A 12,124-nucleotide genomic window follows, 5' to 3' on the forward strand; every position below is an offset into this window, starting at 1 on the left:
ATTAGGATACATTTATACTGGAGGTGACACTTGTCGTGCTTTTTTTCTTTTTAAGACTTGGGTGTTTTGTATATATGAGTGTTCACCCACATGTATGTATGTGCATTACATGCATGCAGTGCACATGGAGACCAGAAGAGGGTATTAAATCTCCTGGAATTGGAGTTAGAGGTTGTTGTGAACTGCCCTGTGTGCACTGGGAACTGAACCCAGGTCCGTCTGCAAGAGTAGCCAGTGCCCTTAACCACAGAGCCATCTCCCCACCCACCATTCTTAAATTTGGTGGGCTGTTGGAGAAAGGGAACAATCGGTGTACTTTCTTTTCCCAAGTCCAGAATGATTGATTTTTGAGGGATGTTTATGGAGAGAGGGAGATGTAGAAGCTACTTTTCTATTTATTTATTTATTTATTTATTTATTTATTTATTTATTTATTTATTTGGTTTTTTCAAGATGGGGTTTCCCTGTAGTTTCTAGAGCCTGTCCTGGAACTAGCTCTTGTAGACCAGGCTGGCCTCGAACTCAGAGATCCGCCTGCCTCTGCCTCCCGAGTGCTGGGATTAAAGGCGTGCACCACCGCCGCCCTGCCACTCTTTTTATTTTTTAAATGTGTATGAATGTTTTGCCTATACATATTTCTGTTCCCCGCTTGAATGCCTGGTCCCTAAGGAGACCAGAAGAGGGTGTCAGAGCCCCTGGAACTTCATTTACAGAAGGTTGTGAGCCTTCATGTGGGTGCTGGGAATCAAGCCCAGGTGCCCTGCAAAAGCATCAACACTCTTACCCAGCAAGCCATGTCTCCAATTTCTGATTTCCTAAAGGCACACACCACTACGCCAGAATATCCCATGAATAATAGTAATTGTTGTTGTTGTTGTTGTTGTTGTTGTTTATTTGGGCATCAGGGGAGAAGGCTGATGCCGTGGTGCTCATAGGGAGGTCAAAGGACAACTTTGAACAGTCAGTTCTCTCTCTTTACCTTTATGTGGCCCCTGAGGATTGAACTCAAGTTGGCAGTGTTACATAGCAAGCGCCTTTATTACTCAGCCATCTTGCTGGCCCACCACTGTCCTTTGCCTGATTGATTTGAAGCTTTATCTGTGGAGTATCCAAGTCCCTCATTAGAAAGGGCAACTAGCTGAATGTCTCCATGCTAGCGCAGGGGTTGGTAATAAAGCCAAGCTAATTTCCGGCCCATAACCTCAGGAACCAGGGGCTAGGACTGCTCTGAGCAGTCCTTACAGTGGCGAGGATCACTTATGAGAGGTCCGAAAAGAAAAAAAAAATCCAAACAGTGTGAAAGGACCACTCTAAGTGACCCGAAAAGAGAAAACAAAACAAAACAAAAAATCCGAACAGCGTGAGGATCACTCCGAGTGGTCTGTTCATGTTTTTAGCTGTGGGAAGCAGCCAGAGTGTGAGCGAAAGCTGACTTGGAGAAGGGAGCCTTACCATTTGCAGTGATGGAGCAGGCACAGGATGTGTCCTCAGCCGGCCCACCCATGAGCTGGAGGGAACACCGAGAGAGCCTGGGCGAGTCACTCACCAATGCTATTCTGTTTTAAGATATGGTGGGGGGTCTCACAGCCTGTCCCACAAGGGGCCCAAGGTCTGGGCAGGTCCTGCTTGCAGGGGGTGGGGTAGGAGTGGGCAGGGCTTGTCTCTTAAAGGGACAGGGTACCCAGGTGACAGGGCTTGTCTCTTAAAGGGACAGGGTACCCAGGTGACAGGCCAGGCCAGCAGATCATAACATTTAGTATGCTCAGGACCCTGGATGCAGTCGTCTGGAAACAGTAAGCTATGGAGAAAGAGAAAGTGAGTGGAGTTCAAGGAATGCTGGGAGGGGTGGGGGATGACACACGGACACAACACAGCTTTAATATGGGCTGATGTAAATCTTCTGAGAAGGACTTGAAGTCAATGAAGGTGTTAGCTACAGAGACACCAGTGGGCCAGGACCAGGGCCAAGACCCCAGAACTGTAGCATCCTTGATTAGTCTGGGCTGAAGCAAGCTAAGAACAAGGAAGAGGAGAAAAAGGAGATGGGACCAGGGACCACATCATGAGTCCATTGTCCTTTTGTAGACCATGGTTTGATTCCAAGTAGAGGGAGTAGGTCTTTGCAGGGTTTGGACAGAGGCGTGGTGTGATTCACGTAAAAGGAACAATCTGGTGATTATGTTAAGAACAGGAAAGACCACTTTGGAGGCCATTGTAGCTGCCAACCAAGAGGGATGAGGAAGCTGTGTGTTGTGGTGCACACCTGTGATCCATGCACCTGGGGAGCCAGAGGCAAGAGGCTAGGGTGTTTGGGTCAGCCTTGGCTACAAACTGAGGTGGGAAGAGGGGGTAGAGGAATGCTGCCTTGGCATCTTCTGAAGAGAGACCCAGGAAGCTGACTGGAAGATTCGATGTGGGTGTGAGGGATGAGAAGGGTGGCTGTGTGGTGGGAGGAATAGAGCTGCCATGTTTGCAATGGTGGAGGCAGTGGTGGAGCTCTGTGGGAGGAGACCAGGAGTTCAGTTTCTGGTGTTTGACACTGAAGTCTCCCAGACACCCCCAAAATGTCTCCTTACTGCCTGTTAATCTTGCAGTTAGAGTGGCTAGCCCTCCAGATATACGGTTAAATGAAAGAACAAGAGAAGACAGTGTTAAGTGAAAAAGATACCCCCCCCCAACCTTATTATTGCCCGTTTCATCCTGCAAACACGGAAAAAGAATGAGCGGCAGAACACCAACTATTACAGGGCTCATTTGGCATATGGACTCTTGAATGGTGTTAACTTAATTGTGTTAGCTTTTTTAAAAGTTGGTTGTCTTTTTTTCTTATTTTGTAGGTGTATTTGTGTCTAACTTGTATATGTGAAATGCCAGAGCATGTGTGGAATGGGCAGAGAACAAATTCTGGAAATCAGTTCTTGCTTCACACCTTGTTTTAAGGCAAGGTCTCTCTTGGTTCTACCATGCTGTGCTCCAAGATAGCTGGCCCACGGGGGTTTTGCTGATTACCACATCCAGTACTTTCCCTAGGTGCTGCGGGTCTGAACTCGCGTCACTAGGCCTATGTTACCCACCAAGCCATCTCTTGGCGCCTTCTTTCACTTGATAAAGAATTTGTAGCCATGCTGGGGGCACACACCTTTAGTTCTAGCATTCAGGAGACAGAGACAGGAAGGTCAATTTGAGGCCAGTCTGATCTACATAAAAAATTTTAGGCCAGCTAAGGCTGCATAGTAAGGCCATGTCTCAAAAAAAAAGAAAAGATAGAAAAAATTGTATTCTTAGAATTCTTTCAAATTATTATATTAATAGGTATTTTTTCTGCATGTATATCTGGGTTTTATTTTTTATTTATTTGAAAAAGGTTGTCAAGGTTTGAATAAAAATGTCACACATTGCCAGACAATAGTGGTGCATGCCATTAATCCTAGCACTCGGGAAGCGGAACTCTGCAAGTTTGAGGCCAGCATGGTCTACAGAGCTAGTACCAGCACAGCTAAGGCTACACAAAGAAACCCTGTTTCAAAAAAAAGTGCCACCCATAGGCTTATATATTTGAATACTTAGTAATCAAGGATCGGCAATACTTGAGAAGGATTATTAGGAGTGGCCTTGCTGGAGTAGGTGTGACCTTGTTGGAACAAGTGTGTCACTTGTGGGTGGAGATTTCAAAAGGCCAACTCCAGCCCAGGGGCTCTCTTCCTGCTGCCCGGGGATCCAAATGTAAAACTCTCAACCGCTTCTCCAGCACCATGTCTGCTTGCATGCTGCCATGCTCCCTGCCATGACTACAGTGAACTAAACCTCTGCACTGTAAGCTAGCCCCAGTTAAATACTTTCCTTGTATAGGAGTTGCTGTGTCGTGGTGTCTCTTTCACAGCAACCGAACAGTGACTAAGATGCAGGATCTCTCTATAGAACTTGACATGTAGACCAGGCTGGCCTCAGACTCAGTGCTGGGATTAAAGGTGTGTGCCATCACACCCAGCCCAGTGTGTACATCTATGTACCACATGTGTACCTGGTGTCTGAGGAGGCCAGAGAGGGTGTCTGGTCCTATGGAACTGGAGTGATAGACAGCTGTGAGTCACCCTGTGGATGCTGGGAATTGAACCTAGTTCCCAGCGCAGCCAGTGCTCTCAACTTCTCAACCATCTCTCTAGCCCAAGGATATGGATTTCTTTCTTTCTTTCTTTCTTTCTTTCTTTCTTTCTTTCTTTCTTTCTTTCTTTTTTTCAGATTTATTTATTTATTATGTATACAATGTTTTGTCTGTATGTGTGCTTGCTGGCCAGAAGAGGGCACCAGATCTCATTACAGATGGCTGTGAGTCACGATGTTGTTGCTGGGAATTGAACTCAGGACCTCTCTGGAAGAGCAGTCAGTGCTCTTAACCTCTGAGCCATCTCTCCAGCCCAAGAATCTGTATTTCTTAAATCGTTCCTAATTGTGTTGGAGGGGATACACATGCAACAACAAGGATGTGGAGGTCAGAGACAGCTCTGTGGAGGTGGTTAAGTAATGTGTATAAAAGAGAAATGTATTCCCAGCAGTAAGATGTGCCCTTCTCCTGTTGATAATTCATAGGCCATGGTGCTGGGTGGGACACTGTAGCTGAGTCATTAGCCCCTTAGCTTGTGCATACATGTTTGTTTTTGGGTAGGAACATGGTGTACCAATTCTTCTCTCTCTCTTACATTTACTTATTTAATAAGTGTGCATGCATGTGTGCATGCGTGTGTATGTGCCAAAAGTGTTCAAAGGTCAGAGAGCAACCAGCCAGAGTCAATTCTCCTTTTATCTTGTGGGTTCCAGGGATGGACTTCAGGCTTGTCAGCAAGCTCCTTTATTCCCTAATCCATCTCTCTGGCCCTCTGTTTTTCTTTTAAAGCATTTTCTCATGACCTGTTCCCAAAATTAGAAAAAACAGGCTTAAAAGATGTTCCGGTTTGCAACTGTTTGTAAATATTACCAGATTGTTCTATAGAAAAACTGACCAATCTAGAATTCTAACAGTGAAAGAATGCTAAACAAGCTATTAGAAAATTATCTACTCCAACCCAGTTGGGTTTCACTTCCCACTGTAGAGGACTCTTCTCAGAAAGACTTCATGGAGCTGTTCCATGCTTTTCAGGTGTGGGGATTGGTGTCGTCCATGCTGGCTATGAAAGACGCCTGGCCCATCACCTGGGAGCACACAGCACCCCCTCCATCCTAGGAATCATCAATGGGAAAATCTCCTTCTTCCACAATGCAGTGGTTCATGAGAACCTACGGCAGTTCGTAGAGAGTCTTCTTCCAGGGAACTTGGTGGAGAAGGTGAGTGTCTGCTGAGAACGGGCTGCCAGCCGGAACCTCCCGGTCTTCACTCTGGACAGCCAGGCATTTACCGTTTCATTACACCTAATCATATTGATAAAACCCAGGAGACCGAAGGCTAAAGCAGGGCTACAGAGCCGGAGAAAGGTCACTCTATTAATAACCAGCTCACAAGTGTTATCCCGGGAGCCTGATCTCATGCCAGGGTCGTGTTTCCTAAACAACAACACAGGTCGCGTGATAAGATTTATGGCTCATGCATTTGTTCAAGTGTGTGTATTTGTTCTGTAAAAATACTCAAATCAGATTTCATTGAGAAAAGATGAATTACATTTGGTTTTTATATATTTAAGGATCACAGCTTCCAAAACTACCAGACTCATGAAACCAAATATTACTTCTGGAACTTTAGAAGCTGGTGAGGAACCAGTGGTGATGTCTTGCACCTTTAATCCCAGCACTTGGGAGGCAGAGGCAGGTGACTCTGAGTATGAAGCCATCCTGGTCTATATAGCAACTCTGAGTTTGAGACTAGCTTGGTCTACATAGCGAGTTCCAGGACAAGTTTTCTGCATAGAGAAAACTTGTCTTAAAAATAAAACAAAAAGTAAAATCTCAGAGCCAGCTCAGAAGGCAAAGGTGCTCGCTGCAAGTCTGACAACCTGAGTTGATGCCTGAGGACCCACATGGTGAAGGAGAGAACCCGCTCCTGCAGGTTGTCCTCTGACCAACACATGCATGCATAGCTCATGTACCTACATGTACACAAGGTAATTAAGTGTAATTTTGTTGTTGTTGTTTGAGACTTGGGTCCTCTTCTAGAGCTGCAGGCATCTCTCTCTAGCCATTTTTACAGTGCCCATGCTGCATGCTTTCTGTAGGAGTACAACTCTGATGGTAATGCCCTGGGTTCAATCCCCAATGGTAGAAGAGCCAAGTCACCCTGTAATGAAACAAAGACAAGACCCGGGTATAGCTGAATGGTAGAGCACTCACCTAGCCTGCTGAGGCTGTAGGTTCAGTCCTCAGTACTCCTCCCAAAACAAACAGAAAAGGAACCAACTCCAGAAGTGATTATGATATGGTCAGTATTCTGTCACTCAGTATGGTTATTGTAATCTGTAAGAGTTTATAAACAAACGGTAGCTATATCTCCATTCTTCCAGTGGTTTTGTCTAATTAAGACAAAACAGTAGTGACAAAGACAGGCAGATGTCTGTAAGTTCGAGGCCAGTGTGGTCTACATAGCAAGTTCTAGGACAGCTGGGGCTACATAGACCCTGTCTCAAAAAGATAAGATGATTAGTTATCTGCATTTTTAAAATAAACAACCTCTTTATACATATTTAATTGGTCTCCTGACAGCATTATAATACAGTTGTTAAGAATTAAGTATTGGGGCCATATAATTGCCTCAGCAGTTAAGAGCACTAGCTACTCTTCCAGAGGACCTGGATTTGGTTCCTAGCACCCACATGGCAGCTAACACCCGTTGGAACTCTGGTTCCAGGGGATTTGATTTCCACTTCTGACCTTTGTGAGCACCAGATCTGTGTGTGGTACACATATATACACATAGCCAAAACATTTATGTGCAAAAGAAAAATAAATCTTTTTTTAAAAATTAAATATTGCAACTAACCTTCTATTTCCAATTTAAGGTTACAAATAAAAATTACGTGCGATTCCTCTCTGGCTGGCAGCAGGAGAATAAGCCTCATGCCCTCCTGTTCGGCCCGATGCCGGCGGTGCCACTAATGTACAAGGTACTCCCCTACCTCGTGTTCCTGTCTGGGAATCGTAGCCCGTTGCCTGCTTGTCTTTTGTATAATTACATATGGAGCATCTCTAATTTAAGAATCCCAAATCAGAAACTCTTGAACATCAACTCGATGCCACCCACACGCAGGAAATTCCACCCCTGACCTCATGTGGCAGGTCATAGTCAAAACAAAAGCCCACAATTACCTTCATGCTGGGTGGATAAGATATGTGTGGAGCATACAGACTGTTTTATGTTTAAGTTTGGTGCTGTCCCCAAGAATACTTCATTGTGGATATGCTAATATTTCAAACTGAATAAATCTGGACCATTTCTGGTCACAAGTGTTTCAGATAAGGCTGCTCAGCCTGTGGTAGTTTATAGACACACACACAGGCAAGATTTCAGTGTAATGATTATTTTGTTTTATCTCTTGAGGAAATTAGTTGTGTTTATCTTTACTCGGTTTTTGTGCATAGAATAAATACCTGAAGTGACTATTTGAGGCTGAGAAAGACCTCGCGGGGATCCATGTGCTGACAGCTCATCCCTGCCATTGACATACACTTGCTCTATAAGCTGGATGCCTCACTGTCCACTCATTCCCTTCCTCTCCTGTGCCCTCACAGTTAACGGCTTTCGCGTACAAAGATTATGTGTCATTCGGTTACGTGTACATGGGCTTGAGAGGTGTGGAAGACATGACCAGGCAGTTCAACATCAATGTCTATGCCCCTGCCGTGCTGATCTTTAAAGAGCACATCAACAAGCCTGCTGATGTCATCCAGGTAGGTGAGAACCCCCTCCTATCAAGACCGCCCTCATTGTACCTCAGCCTAGTGTGAACAAGCTTTATAGTCACAGCAGGGAAGGATCATTCTCAACTACATAGTAAGTCTGAGGCTAGCCTGAGCTACAATGAGACTTTGTCTCAAAGAAAGAGGAGGGAAAGGGAGGGGTGGGTAGAAGTGTTCCCTGCCTAGCCTGGCAGCCTAAGTTCTCCCCTGGGTCCCGTATGGTGGAAGGGGAAAACCAACTCCTAGAGGTCATCCTTTGACCTCTGCATGTGCTCAGGCACACCCAGGCACTGCACTCAGGAATAAATCAGAGAAAGACAAAATTGAACAAAATGGCAGAGAAAAGGAGGAACTTGTTTGCCATTTCATTGTACTGATGCACTAAATTGCTGGTTTGAGAGAAAAGGTGTTTGTTGGTTTGGGGGGGGTTTTTATTTTTTATTTATTTATTTATTGGCTTTTCGAGAGAGGGTTTCTCTGTAGTTTTGGAGCCTGTCCTGGAACTAGCTCTTGTAGACCAGGTTGGCCTCGAACTTACAGAGATCCTCCTGCCTCTGTTCCCAAGTGCTGGGATTAAAGGCGTGCGCCATCACCGCCCACCTTAAAAGAATATGTTTTATTTGCTCACCATGCATTGTCTTGCCTGCCTGCTGTGTGGTAAATGCGGTGCTGGCTGGGGCATCCAGAGCTGTTAGACTGTACCTAACGTGCTTCAGTCAGGATGGATAAACCTAAAGGCGATCTCCAGTCTTGTAGACTAGCAGTGTGCGGCACTGGAAATCTGGAAGGTCGCTCTGTGGGGCAAACCCAGATGGGAAATGGCTGATAGGGACCGAAGAGAACGAGTTCATCTTAGGTATGCTGAATTAGAGCTGCCTATAGCAAAGACTGGCAGAGCTGACCCTTGCACAGGTGGACAGGGACAGCTTAGGAAAGACAGGAGAAAGCTGGGCTGGATGGCAGTGTGTAAAATCTCAGCAGTTTGGAGGCGGAGAAAATGAGAATTCAGAGCTAACGTAGGCAGCAGTAGAAGGGTTCTGTCACAGTAGCTTAGGTAGCTTGTTAGGTGCTTGCCTGACAGACACAGAGCCCCAGGTCGGACCCCAGCACTGTAGAGGCCAGGCAGGGTAGTGCCGGCCTGTGATCCCAGTGCTCAGGAGATAGAAGCAAGAGGAAGGAAGTTCAAGGACATCCTCACCTAGGGAATTCCAGGCCAGCCTGAGTTACTTAACACCTGATCTCAAAATTCTTTAAAGTGGTAGGAGGGCAGCAGATACAGCATGGAAGGTTGTGAGTGTGTGAGTGAGTGGTTGGTTTTTGAAGATTAAAATCTTTTTTAAATTTACATTTATTTTTGTGTTTATGTTCATACTCATGTATGTGTGGAGGTAATAGGACAGCTTGTGGAAGTCAGTTCTTTCCTTCCACCCTGTGGGTTTGCGAAATCAAACTCAGTTCGTCAGGCTTGGCAACAAGCCCCCTTATCCACTGAGCCCTCTCATTGGCCCAGAATCTACCTGTCAGTTCACCCTTCTTCATCCTTGTGAGACAGCATCTGTTAGACTTTCTCTCTGCTGATAGAAGAAACACAGTTGGTTCTCAGTACTGACTTTGTATTATCCAGCAGCTTTGCAAATGTGTCGGTAGTCAGTCATCCATCTGTCTTTAGTGTTTGCTAGGAACACTGTAGTCACCTGAGGCTGGTGGCTGTTTCGCTGCTCCTGTGTCATGTCTGTCTTCTAAACCACACGACAGAGTGATCAGTGTGCAGTTTTGTGGTCTGCCTCTTCATTCTTAGTAATTGTGCAGAGGGCTGGGATGTCACTGAGTGGGAGCGCTTTCCTAGAGCACACGAAGCCCCACGTCACCCATCCTGACACCACACAAAGTGTGTGCCTGAAATCCCAGCACTAGCAAGGTAGATGGGAGGATCAGCAGTCCACGGTTGTCCTCAGCTATATAGCAAGCTGGGGTCCAGCCTGGGCTACTGGAGACCCTGTCTCAGTGGGGAGTGGGGGATGGGCAGAGTAGCTAATCCTAGCCCAGAGGCAGACAGATGGATCTTTGTGACTTGGAGGCCATTCTGGTCTACATAGCAAATTCCAGGCCAGCCAAAGTGGATAGTAAGACCCTGTCTCAAAAAAGAATAAGAGCTGCCACTGTTTGTGTATTAGTTTCATTTTGTCTGTCTTGAGGTACATACTTGTGCATATTTGACCAGTATTCTACCACTGAGCCACCTCCCTAGTCCTGGGGTTTATTTTGAATTGTTGAGTTTGCTACAGATCCTGAATAGAAACACACTAGTGTAAAATTCAGATGATTGCCTTCTCCGAGCTGTTGGTGTAAATGGTGTGCAGGCACGTAGTAGAAACCTCTTGATTTCCCCCTGAGCGTGCCCTCCACCTGAGTTATCCAACATCTCCGCACTTTTCTTGCCTGGTGATGGTGCCGTAGTCAGGGTCTTCATAGCCTGTGAGTGAAGCCCATTGGCAGTGTGAAAACTGAGTGCTTGTTGTGTTTCTCTAGGCTCGAGGGCTGAAGAAGCAGGTCATTGAGGACTTCATCGCCCAGAACAAGTACCTGCTGGCCGCCCGGCTCACCAGTCAGAGGCTGTTCCATGAACTCTGCCCTGTGAAGCGGTCTCACCGACAGAGGAAGTATGAACTCGGGGCTCTTCCTCTCACTGGGAGGGAGCAGTGGTATCTTCTTGCAGGGCAGTTAAACTATGATGGGTGAGGTGCCGTAGTCCAGGGTACCCATACTGAAATAGTAGCAGCATGGGCCATCCTATCTAGCAGATTATCTGGAGGACCAGCAGGATGACTCAGCAGGTACAGGCACTTGCTGTCAAGCCTGACCCTGGGTTTGCTCTCTGAGATCCATGTGATAGAAGGAGAGAATTGATCCACACGCCCCCAGACACATACATTTTCATCTGCCTGGCATCTCATTATTTTATCATGGCCACTCTTGAGCAGGCCCCCACCATGTCCCATAGGGTCTCTGTTCCCATCCGTTCCCTTATTCTTCTGTCTGTTCTCCACACATCTACCATTAATCTCTCCAAACCCAGGCCACATCAGGTTGCTCCACCCTCTCTTCCTCTCCTACAGCACTTCATTCAAGTCTGCTCAAACATCAGGTGGCATTCCTGGTCTGCATGAGCGCGACTTCCGCCCCGTACCAGCCTCTCTGTCCTCTTGTTCTCACTGCATGTATCAGTGCCCATTGTGTATGTGTCCATGTGTCTGGTGTCTGTTTTCCCCACTAGAACAAGGTAGGGATATTGCCTGCAAGCTCAGTAAATGTTCGGAGAATAAATAAATGAACGCGCTAGGCTCCCATCAGAACCTTGCAGAGGCAGCCCCTTTAGAAGGAGGTTTGGTCACCTCTGCCCTAAGATAGATTCAGCCACCCCTCCATGGAAGAAGAGAACAGGACATATGGCTTCTGAAAACTTCCTCACATAGACAGGTCTCCTCTTTTCCTTAGCAGCCCTTGCCAGACCTGACCCTGCCCGGGGATTGGTTCTAGGACCTCCTCTCTTGTTCCTGTGCAGGTACTGTGTGGTTTTACTGACCGCTGAGGCTAGCAAGCCAAGCAAACCCTTTGAAGCCTTCCTGTCATTCGCATTGGCAAACACTCAAGACACGGTGCGGTTCGTGCATGTCTACAGCAACCGGCAGCAGGAGTTTGCCAGCACTTTGCTACCGGACAGCGAGGCATTCCAGGGACAGTCAGGGGTAAGCCAGGGCCCTCAACCCTCACCCATATCCCTCCTGTCTTGGGAGTGCTGAATACAGAGTGCAAACATCTGGAAGCCTCTGAGACCAGACTGGGGTCTTAATCAGACCTTCATCTTTCATTTAGCCACATCCCCATGTGGCTCCAGTCCTCCCTGGAAGGCGGTCTTCCTCTGGTCTGGCGCCATCCCAGCTGAGCTGTCTCAGCCACTTGCCATGAGGGAAGGTTGAGGTGTGTCAGCCTTTTCCAACAACTTTTCCTAGGGTCAGGTGTGGAAGTGTAGAACTCTAGAGGCCCCGTTCTCCAACTCTCAGGCCACTGCTAGCTTGGAAACCTCTCCATCCTCACATGCTCTGCCGGTGTCATCACACACACACACACCAGAAGCCGGCACACACACACACACACACACACACACACACACACCCCAGAAGCCTACGGTTCTTTCTGGAGTGAAGATTGGAGTTTGGTGATAGAGTATTGGCCTGAAATACGAGAG

The 12,124-nt window shown here is 46.8% G+C and overlaps 1 protein-coding gene across 1 annotated transcript in view; it reads left to right on the plus strand.

Annotated features, from left to right (window-relative positions):
* Dnajc16 (DnaJ heat shock protein family (Hsp40) member C16) overlaps positions 1–12,124 on the plus strand; it is a 28,060-nt gene that overhangs the window by 9,349 nt on the left and 6,587 nt on the right. Inside the window, exons 5-9 of the mRNA XM_042055282.1 lie at positions 5,135–5,319; positions 6,981–7,085; positions 7,711–7,869; positions 10,408–10,538; positions 11,441–11,624. Of these exons, the coding sequence (XP_041911216.1) occupies positions 5,135–5,319; positions 6,981–7,085; positions 7,711–7,869; positions 10,408–10,538; positions 11,441–11,624 (764 nt within the window). The remainder of the gene's footprint in view (positions 1–5,134; positions 5,320–6,980; positions 7,086–7,710; positions 7,870–10,407; positions 10,539–11,440; positions 11,625–12,124) is intronic.

This window comes from Arvicola amphibius, chromosome 6 (assembly GCF_903992535.2).
Source record: "Arvicola amphibius chromosome 6, mArvAmp1.2, whole genome shotgun sequence".
In the NCBI taxonomy this organism is placed as follows: domain Eukaryota; kingdom Metazoa; phylum Chordata; class Mammalia; order Rodentia; family Cricetidae; genus Arvicola; species Arvicola amphibius.